This window comes from Chlorocebus sabaeus, chromosome 15 (assembly GCF_047675955.1).
Source record: "Chlorocebus sabaeus isolate Y175 chromosome 15, mChlSab1.0.hap1, whole genome shotgun sequence".
Lineage (NCBI taxonomy): Eukaryota > Metazoa > Chordata > Mammalia > Primates > Cercopithecidae > Chlorocebus > Chlorocebus sabaeus.
In genome coordinates this window covers 75,917,097-75,937,242 of record NC_132918.1, presented here as the reverse complement: position 1 = coordinate 75,937,242, position 20,146 = coordinate 75,917,097, and the positions used below count along the sequence as shown (strand labels likewise).

At 41.0% G+C, this 20,146-nt stretch overlaps 1 protein-coding gene across 4 annotated transcripts in view; it reads right to left on the bottom strand.

The window, feature by feature from the left end:
- Positions 1-20,146, bottom strand: part of TGFBR2 (transforming growth factor beta receptor 2) — an 87,153-nt gene that overhangs the window by 26,819 nt on the left and 40,188 nt on the right. For 2 of the 4 annotated variants that reach the window (XM_073023664.1, XM_073023665.1), the window contains 2 exons: positions 16,770-16,960; positions 5,470-5,577 (listed from right to left, as the gene is read on the bottom strand). In XM_073023664.1, coding sequence (XP_072879765.1) covers positions 5,470-5,577; positions 16,770-16,960 — 299 coding nt within the window. The remainder of the gene's footprint in view (positions 1-5,469; positions 5,578-16,769; positions 16,961-20,146) is intronic. The other 2 variants (XM_008009351.3, XM_008009352.3) reach the window with 1 other exon arrangement.

Here is a 20,146-nt window from a genome sequence, read left to right as displayed (position 1 = left end):
AGGATTTTATAAAATATTTAAATTTAATTGACAGAAAAACCCTATGAGATAGAAACTGCTACTATTATAAACCCCATTTTACAAATAGGGAAGCTAAAGGTCAGACAGTTTAAGTAATTTTCCAAGATGATAAATTTAGGCCACAGCAAAGCTGGTATTTAAAATGAGCACTGCCTGACTGGAGAGACTTCTGATCTCAACCCCATGCCTGATCTCTTAACTTCATATTGGTGAGAGCCAACTAAGAATGACAATGATTTTAGGCTGGGTGTGGTGGCTCACACCTGAAATCCTAGCACTTTGGCGGGAGGATCACTTGAGTCCAGGAGTTCAAGACCAGCCTGGGCAACATAGTGAGACTGTCTCTACACAAACTGGAAAAAAGAAAAAAAATTAGCCAGGCACTGTGGTGCTTCCTGTAGTCCCAGCTACTAGGGCGGTTGAGGCAGGAGGATTACTTTACTTGAGGCAGGAGTTCAAGGCTGCAGCACACTAGGATCCTGCCACTGCATTCCAGCCTGGGTAACAGAGCAAGACCCTGTGTGTGTGCGGGCGGGGGTGGGGGGTCCCAATTTGATGAAGTGTTTTTCTTTAGTGTAGCCTGGACTAAGTGATTTTACAGCCATCCACCGAGTGACACTGCCAATTCTTGTATAATGTGTCTAAAGGACTATCTTTTGGGTATGGGGACTATTTCCTTTGCTCTGAACTAAGAACCACAGTTTAGCAGTGTCTCTGTAAATATGCATCCTTTTCCTGCCAGGAAATAAAAAGTTTTATGTGAAGGAGAACCCCAAAATCTTTTTCTTTTCTCAGAGCCTATTCTCATGGCCTAGACCTTAGCAGAGCTCAAAACATAATTGTTGCACTATTAGGACATTCCGTGAATAGTAATAACATCGAACTAGATCTAGCTCTGAAGGGCATGAAAAATAAGGGCGGAATTTCTCCAAGGCCCATACAAAAATGAGGCTATAACAGTAAACATTTTTAGCCTGGGCTCGGTAAATAGGGTTCAGTGGGTCTGTGAATGTGAATGGGCAAAAATTGCATCTTTTTTATTTTCTCTAACCTTTAATGAAAAATTAGTATTTCCTAGTATTAGCTGTACCTATGACTTTGTTGCTGCAGACATCTCAGCATGTGACTTACTCATCATTTAGACATTTCAGTTGTTTAGATCTGCTGCTATTGTTATTTAAAAGCATTACTATAGAAACACATATTACTGTAACACAAATTCATTTTTAAAATATTTGATCATTGTATGTCATTGTAATTGGTTTTCTTTGACATACTCCATGTTCTACTTTATGCATTTAAAAAATATCACAGTGAGAAGGGGTCCACAGGCTTCCTTACTTCAAGAAGTCCATGGCACATACACACAAAAAAGGGAAGCTCCCTTGACAGAGTGAAGGCATTTGGGCTTTAGTCTCTTCTCCAGGACTCCTAGAGTGGGGATTTTGAGACCGATGGGTCTCTCTAGGAAGTTGGTAACTAGTGCCAACGGTAGATCTGCCCGGCTTGATTTGTTGTGCTGCACATGGACAACGGTGGGTGCTGTCACAGCTTCTGTGGAGTGGGAAGGCAGCTCCGCAGTGGAGAATGAGGAGAAGCCCTCCTTTGAAATCTTGTAACAATAAGAAAGATAACTCATATACGATGTGCTTTGTTGGGTTAGGCACTGGGCAATTTATTTTGTAAACATGATCTACTTTATTTCTCCAACAACCCAATATATGAGTTAGATTCTCTTACCCCTGTTTTACAGAGGAGGATACTGAGCCTTGGTTGCTTCAACAACATTTTTGTCTACTTAGTAAATAAGTATTCTTGCTAAGTAAAAGCTGTTCCTGGTAAGTACTCAATAAATGAATGCTGTCCTTTTAATGTTACAATTAACATGACTTGAGACAGGAAGTTCTTCCTTCCCCTCAGCTATCTCTCTTTAGCATAGTTTCCTTCTTTGGATCTCAGCCAGTTGTATGTATACTCTTGCTTTAGGTGAACATGCTGGCATGTGAACATTCTTGTGGTTAGAGCTTCACTGCCAACTTCACAAAAATCTCTCTTGGCATCTGAGGCTCAGTAGTGTACTAATACACCAAGGTGTGTGAAAAACTATCATCCACGTATCCCACTAAATTTTTGCCCTAAAGTCCTTTATGGAGTGGAGGAATTGCCAAACTACTTCAAATATTAAAGTAGGAGCCTATCTCCCAAATTCAGCTATGTTGATTTGCTTTTTATCAAGACACATTAACTGATCCACAGAGGATTTTACTTACCAAGTTGGCCTTAATTTAATGTTTTTATTTTTTTAACCAAGTGACTTTTATTTAAAATAGTGAATTAGGGAGGTTCGGTTTTAAGTTCCTTTTAGGAACTAGTGTCGGCATAACAAAGGATTTAAAAGAGGCTGAGAGCAACGTGTGTGTGCGTGCACGCACATGTGCATGTGTGCGCACATGCATATTAAAGTTATAAGACAAATTGTTTACTTTTCAATCACTCCAAAGGAAAGTATACCACAGGATTTCCCCTTGAGGTTTTCTGTCAGTTCGTATTTTTTTATGGCATATTAACACTTATCTTTGGAAGACAGATAAAAAAAGAATTTGACATTTTAAAAAAATATTTATGTAACAAGACTCTGACATTTGCAAATGGCTCCTTATTTGCAACTAAGTCTGGCCTCTATGTGTGACAGAAGTGATTGGAAATTTTCAGAATTATTAAATGGATCTCAGAGTTCATTGTTAAGGAGACAGCTTGGTGGTATGGAAAGAACGAAAGCTTCGAAACCACTCGATGACTGAAAAAACAAAAATGGGGGTAGACATGGTGGCTCACACCTGTAATCCCAGCACTTTGAGAGGCTGAGGTGGGAAGATCACTTGAGCCCAGGGAGTCTGAGACTAGTCTGGGCAATATAGTGAGACTCTGTCTGTATAAAAATAAAAAATTAAAAAAAATTAGCTGGATGTGGTGGTGTGGGCATGTAATCTGCGCTATTTAAAAGGCTGAGGCAAGAGGATCACTTGAGCCCAGAAGTTCGAGACTAGGGTGAGCTATAATGGCGCCACTGCATTATAGCCTGGGCAACAGAATGAGACCCTGTCTCAAAAAAAAAAAAAAAAAGTTAGCCCTCTCTTTCTCTTTCCTTTCTCCTAAGGGTAATTAAAAATAATATACTTAGCCCAAGAGCACAGTATGGCCTTCAGAATCAGAGAAATTACTCTGATTTCTCTCTTATGAAAAAGAATTCATTCCAAAATGAAACACAGATAGAGAAAAGTACATAAAACAAGCGTCTGGCTTAGTGAATTATTATAAAGTCAACACTCTTGTAACCACTGATCAGGTCAGAAAATATAATTTTGCTGGCCATCCCAGAAGTCTGTTCATGTTCCCCAACTCAATCAGAGATCCCTCCCTTCCTCTAAAAAGTAATCACTATTCCTGACTTTTATAGTTATCATTTTCTTGAGTTTTCTGACTGGTTTTATCATCCAAGTATGCATCTGCAGTGGTCTTGCTACTAATATGACTGAATATAAATGCAAAACCTTGTTTTTTTGCAGAATTACTGTTTTAAAAAAAACTTCCTACAATAAAAACACCAGTAGACTCTTTACAGAAATGTTTAATCTGAATTAATCAAATCATCAGACAAATCTAGAAAGTGCCTTTATAAAGGAAATGAAATGGTCTGACCTAGTCAAATCAAAGTCAATGTCATGAAAACCCAAACCACGCTGTAGAGGCAAAACAATCAATTCTAATGTGCTGTCCTTGACTGGATGCTGAATTGAAACAACAGACCCATAACCTTGAAGAGATTTGAATACGGACTGGAATGTATATATATTCAGATGTATATAGGTGAAGGTATCTGTGTCTGAGTGTCTGTACACACACATACACACAGAAAGAAAGGGAAAGCTAAGCACTCACATATATACTTCAACTGCAGGTTCAAAGATCCTGCCATCATTTTCTGCACCTTTAAAAATTTTGTTGGCATGTTACATACAGAATAACTTGTCACCTCGTTATTCTAAGTGTGTCCCCAGACCAGCAGACACCAGCATCCCCTGGGAACTTACTGGAAATGCAGAGTCTTAGCACTGTCCTCAACTAACTGAATCAGAATCTGCATTTAAAAGTTCTCGCAGTGATTCATTTACACATTTAAGTTTCAGAGGTAAATTTTATTTTTGCTAAACAGTTTAGCAAAAATTAAGTTCTTTGGTACTCTGCCATAGAGATGCTTTCCTCCTACAAAAAATTTTCTTAGTGGAATTACTTGCAAAGCTCTGGTACGGTTGTATTCAGCACTAGCCAATGAGAAAATGGTCCATGATAATTTTCTAGTCAATTAACTGGTGGAGGAATGTAGAATGAGATATGCTTCCCCATCCATCATCCTAGTAAAAAGCACACCAATTTAAGCAAACAATAAAAAGTCATTTTAATTAAACAATGAAAGGACAGTAAGCTCACTAGCAAGGCAGGATTGAATTTAACTTCTAGCTATTGACAGCACTGTTTGACATTCTGGATATAGTTTGAGAGTATTTTTTCCCCAAATGATGAAGGAAGTATTCTCTCCAATCAATGTGGTTGTTTTATTCCAACTGCACATATTTCAGAACAAAGCTATTCTCCACCTCTCCTATCCCAGTGCACAGTCTCCTTTGTATTATTTCCTTCTTATCTCTCTCCCAGATGGAAAAGCCTTGCATGTATTCTAATCCAGTATGATAACCTCTTTTAGAATTCCCATGAGAGGTAAAGGTAAAACCTCTGCCTGAAAATGTTATGGTAGAAAGACACCACTCCTTTGTTATCATTCCTTAATCAAATCACAATATTTCTAACTGTAGATATATTGGGATAAAGTCTAAATATTGGGATATTTGTAAAATTACTCTTTACATTAAGTCAAATGGAGCCTCTGTATAGTTCTATTACTGGCCTTTCTGCTGTTCTCTAAAGCAAAAAGCAACAAAATGAATCCATTTTCTATGGGATGAGAACACTTATCCTGCTGGACATTAAACTCATATCCCCTAAATCACTTCATTTTCAGGTTGAACAGCCATGTTTTCTTCGGTTACTTTTCAATATATATATTTATGAGACTCTAAAGTCTGACATATTTATCAGACCCTAAAATCAGCCTGCCCAGCATATAGTAACCAATAAATGCCAGGACCTTTTTTCTACAGATAAAGTGATCTATTCTCTGAAACCACGCTTGGCTATTTAAGATCCTTCATCATGTGTTTTGCTAAACACAGATATAATACTTGGAATGTAATCTGTGTGGCAAAGATTACAGCAGGACTCTCACCTCCTCTTCCAGCGAGTGGAGTTTAAGGCTCTCGATGGTTTGTTCTTTCTGTTTTGTTTTGACTCTTTCAGCAAGATCATCCAGATTTCAGAATGACCTTAACTTACCTCTAAACCCTGGGGTCTTCATCACAGGAGCAGATTCCCAGCCACTGTTTTGATAAGTGCTCCTTTGCAATTGATTGTTTGAACCTATATGTCTGATTTTACACCTACCTGATAAGTTTTGGAAAATTGGTCATTTCAGGCAATTAAAACCCTGATTCAGCCTTTGCTCTTTTAGGCATCCTTTCCACTGTGGTTTTCACCCTTTATGTTCCTCCTTAGGATATAGATTCTTGCTACCTCTCTTGCTCTGACTTTAAAAGGAGGGCAACAAACATTAGGAGGGTACCTACAACGTACCAGGCTTTGTCCAAGAAATGATGACACATCTGTCCCTCCACAGAGAGAGCTTCACACCTCATATATGTTCTTTGGAGCAAGATATTTTTTTTTCATTTTCTTTTCTGTGTTATTACACAGAAAAGTCTTCTGACTACTAAAAGCTTAGGCTTTGTTAGAATCCCCACACCTGCCCTGATTCTTTAATTCTTTTTCTGGCTGGCTGTCTGAATTATACCTTGTATTCTATCTAGGGGCCCTCACGTTCTCAGGAAACCTGAAAGCAAGATGCATTTCTTAAGTTATTTCAGGATCCTCTCCAACAGGGAGACCAGATCGCTTTGGAAAAGCATATTCATTATTCACAATACCTGTTAGGTCACCAAAATACATCCTCTCTCTCTCTCTGGCTTTCCAGGTGAACCACAGGCTTCTGCAATTCCTTCCCACCTGAGTTTCTTTACCTCCTAAAATCACGCACACAGCCTTCCTGGTCCCTGCCTTGTCTCTGACAAGGCAGTGGCACCCAAACCTTGCCATCCAACCTTTTGGACACATTAAGGTTTAAAATGTGCTTTCCTTTAATGTATAGTTTAATCAGTTTTAAAATCTAAGATGCCTATTTCCAATGAGGCCCTTGACCTTGTTCTAAAGGAATTGCTTATAAATTGTTGTAGAAAAAAAATAATATCCCCACTTAAAGTCTTGTTATTCCTCCGTGGATGGGGTAAAACAGGTGTTGGTTTTTCTCCTCCTCTAACCTTCGAAGGCAGAATTTTGGCTCCTTCCTGCGGTAGTTGCCATTCTTTAATTGTTACCAGCCCTTTCCAGGTTACATGGGGAACGTGATGAAAAATATAAAAAGATTTGGCAGAACAAACTGTCTTGAGTCCAGTGGTTCCCAATGTTGGCTGCATATTAAAATATCTTGAAGAATTAAAAAATAATTCCTGATACCAGGCCCCAGACCAATTAAGTCAGAAACTGCAGGAGTAAGACCCAGTTAATGAGTAGTTTTTAAAGCTCCTCAGGTGTTTCCAATGTGCAGCCAAGGCTGAGAATGACTACATCAGCCTGGTGGAAGAAATAAGTATTTTGAATAGGATGGGGCCTGGAAAATGGAAGACATGGAAATAATTTTAATGACTAAATTTCAGATAAATTGTTCTTGACATTGGAACCAACTACGTCCTCTAATTAGGCAACAAAAGTCATATATATGTATATTTTAAAAAGTAGATAAGTAAATATAAATTTTTTCTCTAAAAGTTAATTTTTTTTTTAAGAAAGCGTAACTTGTAATGGCAAAATTGATATTTTCCATAACAGGTAACATGGAGGAGCGAACAGGTAACATGCAGGAGCGATTTAGAATAAAAAAAAAGACTTTCCAAAGGCAAGTCATCCAGATGTCCAAATGGTGGTGAATATAGCCTCTGGAGTAGACGTGGGTGCAAATAAAAGTCAATTTCACAATGGTTACCTAACTCCTTGAGCCTTTTCTTCCCCCTGGTGAGACACTGAGACACGTGCAAAGCAGCAAAAAGGCTCGGTGCACCCTTCTTGCCATTACTCATGGGAGTGGAGTTTATGGAACACATGGAGGCTGTAGTGGGAGAGACCTGAGGCTGCAGAGGAACCACCAGAACCTTGCTACAGCGCCAGCAGTACGGGTCCGATTGCTTTCTTGGTCACTCACAGCCAGTGGATGGAATTTGAGACGGCCTGTGTCCATACTGGATTCCACTCTGCTGATTCATAGCAGAATGAGGTTTTAGAGTACAAATATTCACAACCAGAAATCACATCTGGCCTCAGTGCAGCTTTGTTTACTTTGCTACTTGAGAAAAATAAAATCTTGAAAAGTGAGTTGCTTTTGCCTTAATTCAGTTCAAATACATTCTAAGCTTCCTTCAACTGAATCACAGTGTCCTCTAGCATGCAAATCTTTATTATTTCCTTGGCCAGACACAGGGCCATATTGATGAATTCCAAGTGTGCTTTCTAACCAAGGTTCACAACCAAAGGCTACTTCAGCTCTGAGTCATCATCTCAAATAACTGATTTCTCTTCTCAGGAATGAGACTAGCAACTTGAATCCATAATTTTCTTCCTCTTGTAACAACTTTTCTCAACCATATTTCCACACTTAGATTTCCTTCTGCATTGAGACCAGAAAGTAAATCTGGTTTGTTTCTTTTGAAACAAAAATGCACAGCTGGAAAGCCAGCTATTTTGAGGTGTGAGTGCACAGTTCCAAGGCATCATACCTAAAATCCCCCAGAGCTACCAAAACACCATTTACTCTTTTCATTTCTTACATGCAAGAGCTAATCATTTCCCCAAGAAGCCAGCTCCCTGGTGTTGGAGCTGAACAAACACAAAATGAGGTTTGGGAAAAAGAGGGCAGCATTTGTAAGACTTGCCTTACTCAGAAAGCAACGGAAGTCAACAAAATGCTCAAGGCATGTGATCAATACACAGAGTGGGTTTGCTGGATGGCGTAAAGCAACGACATTAAGGACACAATGGGTCCAGAGGGAACCAGCTGGCTGAGATGTTCTGCTAGCAAGTTAAACATAGACAGGAAACCGCGTGTCTGATACTGTAAAAAAAATAATTTGTCTTCCTGCCAGAGTTAGGCTTGCAAACCAAAAAGGCTGTTTTCACTTAAAAGAAATGCTACAACAATGATAGAGGAAGGAATGAAACTTGGTGGCTACAAGAAGTCCTCTTCTCTGCCCTTCTCTCAACATCTCAGGTTAGAGAGCACACACCACCACACTAAGTGCTAAAGCCTGCACATAGCTGGCGAGTCAGCAACGTGCACCACTGGGCGTACATCTTATGGTCTGCTTCCCTATTTAACCACATAGATTGAACTTTGAGTCAGAAGTGGTTTCTCAAGTCCTGATTTCTAAGCTAGCAAGATATAATCAATTTATTTACTTACAGTCCTATCCCATTCCAAAAACAAAAACAAAACAACAACAACAACAAAGAGTGAAAGAAGATAAATTCAGGATAGGAGCTAAAATTATGACATATGGAATAGAAATGTGAGAACACAGGTAAAAACTGGTAAGCAAGGATATTAGTACACTAAATGTGTAGGTACATATTTGCTAGAAGCAGGATTCAGATTTGACTCTAAGCTTTTCTGATAGTTAGCATTTGAGAGAGAAACACAAAAACCATGAATATCTCTATTGGGAGTTGGCCTGAGACCTGTTTTTGTAAATAAGTTGTACTGGAACACAGCCACGTCCAGTCGCTTACACACTGTCTGTGGCTGCTACCACAGAAGAGTTGAGTGGCTGCGAGAGAGACTCTGCCCTGCAAAGCTGAAAATATTTACTATCTTGCCCTTTATCAAAGAAGTTTGCAGACCCCTGCTAGGTGTGCTTCAAAGTGTCCTTAAGATCAGAGGCAGGTCAGGCGCGGTGGCTCAAGCCTGTAATCCCAGCACTTTGGGAGGCCGAGATGGGCGGATCACGAGGTCAGGAGATCGAGACCATCCTGGCTAACCCCGTGAAACCCCGTCTCTACTAAAAAACACACAAAAAACTAGCCGGGCGAGGTGGCGGGCGCCTGTAGTCCCAGCTACTCGAGAGGCTGAGGCAGGAGAATGGCGTGAACCCGGGAGGCGGAGTTTGCAGTGAGCTGAGATCCGGCCACTGCACTCCAGCCTGGGCGACAGAGCGAGACTCTGTCTCAAAAAAAAAAAAAAAAGATCAGAGACAAACAGGTCCTCATGAGGAGAACACCTTTCTAAAACAGAGAGCCAAAATAAATGTCTCCTGGCTTCCTCGTGAAGATAACAAAACAAGGCAGTGAACCGCAACCTCCGCATTCTTTACAGTAAACAGATCGCATTGATTCACAGGCCTCCTTATAATGGAGAGCACCTCAATAGGACTCAGGTGGAGGAATTTTCAGGGAGGAGGAGAATACATGACGTTAGTACAAAGCTCCTCACTCATCTGGCTAAAGCCAAAGATAAGAAATTTGAATCTAGTGGAACAGTAATAACTATTTACAGTCAAAATTTATTAAGTGCTTGCTCTGTGCCGTGCCAAGTTCTCTACATAAATAAATACATTCTCCTCAAAATAATCCTATTAAAAGTATTCATTATTTCTACTCCCATTTTTCAGAGAGGAAAACAGGTGAAGTAGTTCTCCCAAGAACCAAGAGCTTATATAAGGCTAGCTAGGATCTGAACACAGGTAATCTCAGCAGGGAAGCCGTGCGCTCAGCCCTGCCCTCTGTTGTCTTCCCAACAGACGAGCATCTAACTGGCCATCGTTTATACACATCGTTTCTCATGGACATGGAAACAGTGTCAGCTTGAGGTTGTGCTTCTTGCCAAGGACATGCTGAGTGGTGGGTCTGGGCTGCTGTTCAGCAAACAGAACAGGGAGCCTCTTATGTAAGATGTGCAGCCTCCCACGGGTTAAGACTGATAAAAAAGCAAACACACCACTACCACGGGAATGTGGAAGGGTAAGGCTATTCCTTCCATAAGAGACAAGATTATCTGGTTCTTCTATGACTCTCCTATGGACAAAAAGGGAGGAACAAACTATGAGATCTTGGAAAATCCCAGCTCCTCTCTGGAGACCCACTTTTTTGTCATTAAAATGAAAAGACTGGAGGAGCCAATTCACAGGTTTCACTTCATCATAGAAATGTAGTGATTCTATGAAACAAGACAACACACCTGAAAGTAGTTAGCACAGGTGCGCATATTCAGAGTAGGCTGCAATCCAAGGCAGTAATCATCACTATGGTTGTTCTATGAGTTCCCACAGCCTAGGCCACGGGCTTGCCACCACCTTGCCTACATTTCAATTGGACAAGGGATGGGACCCTCCTCCTGCAAACAAACTACTGAAAGTCCAGGACTTGAATCCTTTCCTACGTGGCCCCAGTGCCTCTCATTTTCTAGAATAAGCAGTTCAGTTCTAAGTTAGGAAAAGCAGGATGGCCAAGATCCAGACATTTGGAAGCTGGAAGCGATCCAGCAGCATGCCTCCCTTCATCCTCCTTGGTTTCCCATCTTGTTTTCCATGTACCCACCTTCAGCAGATAATCTTAGCAAACAACCCAGGAATGAACTGATTCAGACCAACTCTTCTTAGCACCACACTATTACTCTCCAGGGCTTTCCAAGGCCACCAAACATCTCCTCTGTAGATCCAATTCAAAACAGTATCTTGTACAATTCATCTTGAAAACATTCACAAATGTCTTCTTGCTTTGGGAAATATTAAGGGACAGTCCCACAGATAAACTAATACAAATACTATAAACTAACATGAACATGATCATAGAAACAAAAGAAATGCCTACTGAAAAGATGTCTGATTTTCTCCACATTAAGATCCACACCAGAACAACGTCTGTGGAGTATATTTTAAAAATAAACCTTATTGTCACTGCTGAAAAACACCCACATGCCATTGGAGAGTTCTGTTACACAAGCTGACTGAGTAAAGTATATTGAGCTCATTTCCAAATGACCAGGCTTTAAACCAAATTTATTCCTCATGGGCCCATTAGCTCAGGGAGTTACTAGCATGAAGTTAATAAGACCTCCATCTCTGGTTCCATCCCTACCTGGTGAGTTCACACCAGTGCTTCTCACACTTCAGTGTGCAAACAAATCACTGAGGGCCTTGTTACAGGCAGATGCTGATGCAACAGGCCCCAGAGGGCCCAAGGTTGGCAGTTCTAATAAGCTCCCTGGTGATCCTGCTGCTGCTGGTCTAGACAATTTCAGTAGCAACCGTTTATACCATTCAGAAGAGGTATGTGCCTTGGCATAGAGTGTTCTCCTTAATCAGGGTAAGAAGGAGTAAGAAAGGATGCACCTACTGTGTGCCAGCCACTGTGCTGGGCGCTCCCAAGCATCATCTCCTTATATCCCACAACAACCCACAGGTACCATTTATCCGTTGGTCAAGTTATTGGATCAATTATGGATGTTGACTCGCCTTGGCTTGTGTAGTCTTAGCGTAGGTTATTACTACTTGGCCAATAATGGTGCAGTCATTCAAAGAGAAGGCCTTGTGGCCCAAAGCAAGCTTTCCATGGAAAAAATGAAGAGGGAATGAATCCCTTTGGCAAGTACAGAACTGCGATTACCCTAATCACTGATGTGAAAGGCACTTGTGAGTTGTTTCAGTTTTATTTAGCTGCTTCCTGCTGTGATTCTGAGTCAAAACAGGAACAACGTGCCTAATTTGTAATATTATCCAACAATGCCAGGGATGTGGTTAGCTTTGATTAGAAATTCTAGACTCAGCATGCTCCCCTTGCCTCTGTGAAGGCATGTGGAGAAAAAGAGAAACTGGATAAAACAGGGATTAAAGCAGAGTGAGCCCCTCCAAAACCTTGTGGTGTGATACGTAGGTATCCGAATGCTCGGTTTATGCACCACAGTCAGCACTCAACTACAAAACCTCAGTGTGAGAATAGACCTAAGGCTACACAGGCCTGGTTTCCTGCATTCATACAAACACAAGTCACCAGCCCTCTATAAAAAACCCAACTACTGCTAACAGCTAACAGTGACATGTCAGGCAATGTTGCAAGCACTTTACATGCATCAATCTACTCAGTCCTCACAACACCTCCCACCTGCTTTGTATTTCCATTTTACAGATAAAGAGACTGAAGCATGGATATGTCAAGTCACTGGCCCAACATAGCAGAGCTAACAAGTTGTAGAATAAGCCTTAAATCCAGAAGATCTGGCTCATTCTTGAGTATTACACTAGACTGCTTCTCTCTTACCTAAACCAGCAGAAATCACCTCTTCGTTCAGTGTTTTGCAAATTAAATGTCTCACTCCACTTGGAAACCATTTATGAAATGAAAAAAACTGAGTTGTTGTGTTTGATTCTTACAGGTTCAGTGAGAGATCAATAACCACATCATGTCTTTGCAAAGTGGGGATGTCATCTGCAAGTAAACAGGGTGGCTATTTGCTCAGGATTCCTTCCTCTCCTACCTCCTGTGCTGCCTTCAGTCCTGGTGTCCATCAGGTCTCGTCTGACTGACAGCTGTCACCAGGCCATCCATCATGACCAAACAACTTCTCTTCTAATTGGAATTTTATATGTTGGTTAGTACAGGGATAGACTCTGATTTCCTTGGAATTCTACACAAAATGTTTTGGCAGGAGGGAATCTTCAGAGACTGGGAGGGAAGCATGAATATGAGAGAACAATTGTGCAGTGCAGACCCAGCCCCATTCTAGTTGTTTCTTGACTCGTGCCTGCCCTTGGTCACTGTAGGAAGGCACGAGAACTGGCACTAGGCCCCACTGAGGGATTGCAGGGTTAAGGGTAGGTACCCGGTTCAAAGAAAAAAACAGCAAGGTTTCTTTAACTCTTTCATTCTAAAAACCATGATCTCAGTCCTCTGAAGAACTAGCTTTGATACTCACTCGTTCGATCATAGACAAAGTGTTAAATTTCTCCAAGTCTGGTTTTCTCATGCATAAATAGGGATATTAACAGTGCTTACCCGCATGGGGTGGCTATGAGATGAAATGAGGTCATGCTTGGAAAGGGCTGAGCTCCCTGCATAGCAACAGCATGTTTTCTCTGAATATTAACTATCATTAATAGTATCACAAGAAATAAAGATCCATACTTTAAAAGAAAATCTTTGGCTCAACCTTTTTTTTCTTACATATTAAAAATGGTAGATGTACATAATTATCATCTATTGTGTAGATGCAGATCAGGAACTTGCTAGCAAGAGTACTGTACTACTAATAATATAGCCACAGTGCACGTCATAGCTTTTGTGTTCAGTACCTTGTTGGACTTGGAGTAGAGAAATCAACATTAAGAGTTTTCATTCCGGCCAGGCGCAGTGGCTCATGCCTGTAATCCCAGCACTTTGGGAGCCTGAGGCAGATGGATCATCTGAGGTCAAGAGTTTGCGACCAGCCTGACCAACATGTTGAAACCCTGTCTCTACTAAAAATACAAAAATGAGCCAGGCGTGGTGGCAGACGCCTGCAATCCCAGCTACTCGAGAGGCTGAGGCAAGAGAATCGCTTGAACCCAGGAGGCGGAAGTTGCAGTGAGCCAAGATTGCACCATTGCACTCCAGCCTGGGTGACAGAGTGAGACTCTGTCTCAAGAAAAAAAAAAAAAAAAGAGTTTTCATTCCTCAATATAAAGAAGAGATGGTGGCAAGAAGAGGAGAAATGGAATACAAAATGTTGCTCCTAATGTCTGCTGTTTGAGGTGGAAGAAATACCCCACCACAGAGAAGATGCTTAAAAAGCAAACACCGCCCCCGCCCCCCACCTCCTGGAGCATTTTAGAAGACTCTGAAATCACTCAGACATTTGAGTCATCAGCTGTGAAAGGCTTCCTGTACTGTACAGTGAGAAACTGTCTTTATGCTTATTATCTCACTTCATAAGAAAGTCTGAGAGTAAGAGGAAAAACAAGAGGGACGCCCATGATGATCACCTGAGTTGAAATACTGTGAAAATGGAAGTCATTAATATCTACAAGGCTTATAGTAAAATATAAAACACATGAGATATTTTGATAAAGATATTCAATAATAAAATATAGATCCAACTTGTAGGCCATTTATCAACTTTTGTCCTTTTGGAGGAAATAAACTTGTCTACTGTAGAAAAGCCAGTATACAAAAGGAGAGAAAAGTTTCTTCAATGCCAGTAAACGTGCCTGGGTATTCTGCTATTAGAGATTAATCCCTTTGGCTTAGGCTAGGACTTCTTTTAAAAGGTGAACTACTTGAAGAAAGCTGACATGGTAAGTCAGAATATCAGGTGCTACCATGTTTCGTGTGATTTAATCTATTTAGATTTCCGTCCTAACTCAAATCACATAAAGAACATGAGGCCAGGCACAGTGGCTCATGCCTGTAATTCTAGCACTTTGGGAGTCCAAGGTGGGCAGACCACCTGAGGTTAGGAGTTCGAGACCAGCCTGACCAACATGGTGAAACCTGTTTCTACTAAAAATACAAAAAATTAGCTGGGCATAGTGGCACACTACTGCAGTCCCAGCTACTCAGGAGGCTGAGGCAGGAGGATCACTTGAACCTGGGAGGCAGAGGTTGCAGTGAGCCAAGATCGCGCCATTGCACTCTAGCCTAGGTGACAGAGTGAGACTCCGTCTTAAAAGAAAAGAAAAGGAGAGAAATGGACCATTTATAGGACAAGAACATAGGAAGGAAGAATAACCTGGAAAGTGTTGCCCTGACAAGATGTGCATGCCTGCCTTCAGTTCACCGAGAAGTTGGCCTGGGGGAAGTTGGACAGGAAGAGAGGGAGAATGGCAGTAGGTGAAGGACACAGGAAGAGAACAAGCTAGATCTGCAGTGCTACTGGGCACTAAACACAAAACAGAGGACACATCTCTTCTCGCAAATGGAACGCACACGAACAGAGAGATAGGGTGTAGAGCCAGCACTTGTGTTTCAAAAAGATTTTTTCATTAAATCAGACCTATTGTTGACTAAACTAACCTTTCCCTTCCCTGGATTTACATTCCTAGAACCATGAGAGTACTATTAATATTTATTTACACTATCACGTTGGTAAAAATTGAAAGACTTATCCATCCCCAGTGCTGGAGAAGGTACCTGGAAATCCATATGTTCACATCCTTTTTGGGAGAATAGTTTAGTAGTGCTTATTCAAATTTAAAATACACATACTTGTAATCTAGAAATTTCACTTCTGGCAATCTGCTTTGCAGAAATATTAGCACAAATAAATGCATGAGATATTTTTACAAAGCTATTCAATGTAGCATTAAGTGGAAAAACGGAAGATAATCCATCAACAGGGACATGATAAGATCCATCATGGGAGATAATATGAAATTCGAGACTAAATTAAAAGATGTACAGTATATCTATGTGTTTTATCTTGTTTAGAAGGAATTGTAAAAGTGGTTGGGTTTAAAAACTGTTGCAAAATAACACAGTATGATCAAATAGTTGCATTGAAAGATGGATGACTGGATGGAATGGATGGAAGGATGGACAGATGGATGAAAGCAGGGAAGGAGAAAGGAAGAGAGGGAGTGATTGGGAGAGAAGACAGAGTGGAAGATAATATGAATGAATGATAGAGACATGTGTGCATCTAATACATTGTCAATACAGATCTGTTGCAGTGGGAGTGAAGGGATGAAGAAAATGTACTTTCATTTTTAATTTTCACACTGTTGGATTGTTTGAAATTTTTGATGAAGAGCATATAATACTTTTATAATTAAGCCACTGAATACTCTTCTTATTAAAAATTGAGGGAACAGTCTATGCCTTCCTTTCAAGCTGAGTCAACGCTGAACTTCAAAGATGAAGGCTAGTATCTAATCTACTCTTCTTCTGGCTTCAAGGGTAAACTTTTTATTTTACCCTTTATCCAAGAGTAAGCTTATTATTTCCTCTCTGTATTTCGATTTTTCTCTCATATGGGATTGATGACAAGTACCCTAAAGACAAATCCTGGGACTATGTACAAGAAACAACTTCAGTTATAAAGAAAGTTCTCCTCTAAGATTAAACAGCCCCATCCAAATCTTTAGAACAAGGGTTACCAAATTTTAGCTGCACCAAATCACTGGGAGGGCTTGTTAAAATACAGATAGCTGTGATTTACCCCCTATATTTCTGATTTAGTGGGGCCTGAGAATCTGCATTTATAACAGGTTCCCAGGTGATATTCATGCTGGCTGCTCAAGGGGCTGCACTTCGAGAACCATTGCTCTAGGTGAAAGAAACCATTTGTCAAAGACAAATAATAATGTTTGCCCCAGTCAACCATATTTGATGAGAACCAGAACAAACCCTGCTAATCCCTAAGCCCATCTTTCCACCAGCTGAATAGGCTCCTAATCCACTGTATGGAATCCACCACAGGAGGAATGTGCTCTATGACACTGCAGACCAAGGATGCAAAAAATTGGCACAGATGTCAGATCCCAGACCCTTAAGAGAAGAAAACTCACCTTCTGAGAAGATGATGTTGTCATTGCACTCATCAGAGCTACAGGAACACATGAAGAAAGTCTCACCAGGCTTTTTTTTTTCCTTCATAATGCACTTTGGAGAAGCAGCATCTTCCAGAATAAAGTCATGGTAGGGGAGCTTGGGATCATGGCAAACTGTCTCTAGTGTTATGTTCTCGTCATTCTTTCTCCTGGAGTGCAGAGATTCATCGGAAGCAAGAGGACAGGGAGAGAGAGAAAGAGAAAGAGGAAGAGAATAAATGAATAATTTGGCCTCCAGTCAGAAAGGCAATCTGGAATACTTTTCCTTCATGAAGTTGTTCCTAACAACGGCAGCTGGTTCCTGTTCTCCAGCATTCGCAGGCTGTCCTATAGTCTCCTATGTTTTTCTACTTTTTTCTGTTTTTCCTTTGTTTATTCTTGGAACCCATTTGTGGTTATAAACATCACCTGGAGCAGACAGCGTTCCATGGGGGCAGTCCTGGTGGAGAATTTTACACACTTAAGTCTTAATTAAATCATTAAAGGGGAAGACATGGAAAAAAAAGAACATTCCTAGGTACTCAGGATAATTTTAAATCTTCCATCCTGAATGTAATGCAAACGTCACATCACACCCCTAGTTTAACTGGCAAAATCTGTCCTGTCTAGCTATACTGTTTTCAAAGAGCATGCCTGGGGAAATAGTCACAGTTCCTCTTTTTTTTGTTTGCTGGGCCCCAGAGCATTGCGTGTAAAGGGTATACTCCTTGTCAACAGCTGGTTCTGCTGACAAAAACGGGAAGAAACATCCGAGATAAAGAATTGTAGTCTTTCCCAAATTACAGAAAGGAGCAATTCAGAAAAAATAATAATAATAAATAAATACATGAAATGGAAAAGGATTTCAGGGTGTTCTTCATTTACAGTTCAATGAAATATTTTATGCTGTCATAAACTAACTACTTTTACACTTAGTATTCCTTCATAGCACATATTTGAAGACTAATTTAGCCCAGGGCTCAGAGAATTTCTCACATAGAATTTTCCCTGGGTCCTAGGAAATGCTCAATTGGCTCTCAGGGTACATTAGATTTTTAAACAACATGATTAATGCCCACTATTATAACAACAAAAGAACACTTTGGCTCTCTTGCTCCCTCTGCTCCCTCATGAACATACTATCTTGGATGACTGTCCAACAAGGTTAATCTGACATCCTGCCTTTCACCTCTGTCCTTTTTAGATGCAAAATACCCGCTGTCTTGAATTGCATTCTCTGCCTAGAGAGAGAGCCGAAGGAAGGGCTAATTTGGACCAGTCAGTTTTGCTAGAGTAATCTTCTATGAAGATTCTGAGTGCACACATGAGCCAATGCAAGCATGTACTCGCTCACCAATTTTCCCCTAATCCTCCCTGCCCCATGCACAAAGGCTCACTGCTCACAGCAAGGAAAACGGAAGGCAGGCTAGAAGCAAGAAGCAGCTAAGACACAGCTTGCACCTGTAAAAGATGTGGGGCCATCCCCATGAGAGAAAGAGCAACTTTGACCAATACCTCCTTTTTACTGCTTAAGTCAAGGACACTAAAGGACAATCTGTTGACAAAGAGATACGGGCAAGGGTATGGGTGAGGACAGCCCAGGCAGGAATGGTGCCAGTGTTGACATCCATGCAGCCTAGAGTTGACTCCAGTGGAGGTACACGTGTCTGCTTGCGAAGGGGCTCAAGGGCTCTTCAACTAGAATTCCGAAAGACGTAAGAGGAGCAAGGCTTTGCTAAGTTGGTCCCTGCTGTGACAAGAAGAGTGACAAGCAGAATAATTGGTTGAGGGTGGCTATCAGAACACCAAATGAAACTAAATGAAAGTTGGCATAATCAAACAACAAATCACGTATATTTAGAAATCTACCCATCCTAAACCCCAAAGCTACTGGGCAGTCTTCAAATCAGCTGTAGTCATGGAACAAGAATACCTTCCTCCCTGCCCCCACAGTTATGTGTGTCTGTGTGTATGTGTGTGTGTCTAGGTTGTTTTTGGTTTTGGTCATAAAATGAAAGTACGCTGTGCCCAGGGAAAGGCATGGTCCCTCTTCCTTGTGATGCTTATAGAGGCCAAAGAAGGAACCGTGAGCCATGAAAGAAAGCTGCTCTATAATTATTGGGCAGCTCTTCCAGAGCCTCTGGTTTTCCACCTCTTAGCTACTTAGAGAACTAAAATCACAGAGAGAAAACAACTGTAACACTTGAGACCCGGTAAAGTCCTTAACTGCCTTCTCCACTCACTCCTGTAACAGCCAGGCACAGCTAACTTTTCAAACCCTTTTTGGATACAGCTGAGCATAGGTAAGGTAAATACAAAGAAGTAAATACGGACTTTTTTTTTGTCCCACAACATTCACTCTTAGCCATTGAAGAGGTTATCAATTTCCACTGAAAGAAGAACCAACATGATAAAATTAATTTTGGAGGCTGAGCATGGTGGCTCATGCCTGTAATCCCAGTACTTTGGAAGGCCGAGGCAGGTGGATCACACAGTCAAGAGTTGGAGACCAGCCTGGCCAACATAGTGAAACCCCATCTCTACTAAAAATACAAAAAAATTAGCCGGGTGACAGTGGTGTACGCCTGTAATCCCAGCTACTTGAGAAGCTGAGGCAGGAGAATTGTATGAACCCACAAGGCAGATGTTGCAGTGAGCCAAGATCACGCCATTGCACTCCAGTCAGGGCAACAGTGGGAGACTCCCTCTCAATAATAATAATAATAACTTTGGTTATAAAATATTTCTATCCTTGGAAGAAGCTTAAGCATTTTACATGGAATGGGCACATAACTGACATTAGTTAAATGAATGAATGAATGAATGAATGAATGAATGAATGAATGAAAAAAACACTAAAACTGATTAAAAAAAAAAAAAAAAGCCCACTGAAATCTACAATCATAGTAGAGCCTTTCGGTTTCCACACTGGCTATTTTTACAGTAGCCTCCTGTCTTAGTTTAGGTTTCCTGGAAACAGACCTTGAGGCTGTGAGAGTTCTGTGCAGGAGGTTTTTGGAGATGCATCTGTAAGGGACTAAAGGCAGCAGTATTGCACAGAAGGAAAAAGCTAAACCATAATGCAGGTTGCAGCAAAGGCCTCAGTGAATGCCTTAGAAGTTCTGAACGTGAGATGGTCCTTCAAAGATGTCCCACATTATGGCAAAATAACCAGGAATGTGTTTCTCTGCATCAACTAGCCGTGGGATGCTGGATACCCATGAAAGGTGTCCAACGTGAATGAAGCAGCTCCCATCACTGGAGGGAAGACTCAGCAGTGAACCTTCAACAGCCAACACTCCCAGGGAGTGAGTGCCTTGGTCATGAAGGAGGATCAAGGAGGGCACTATAGCATC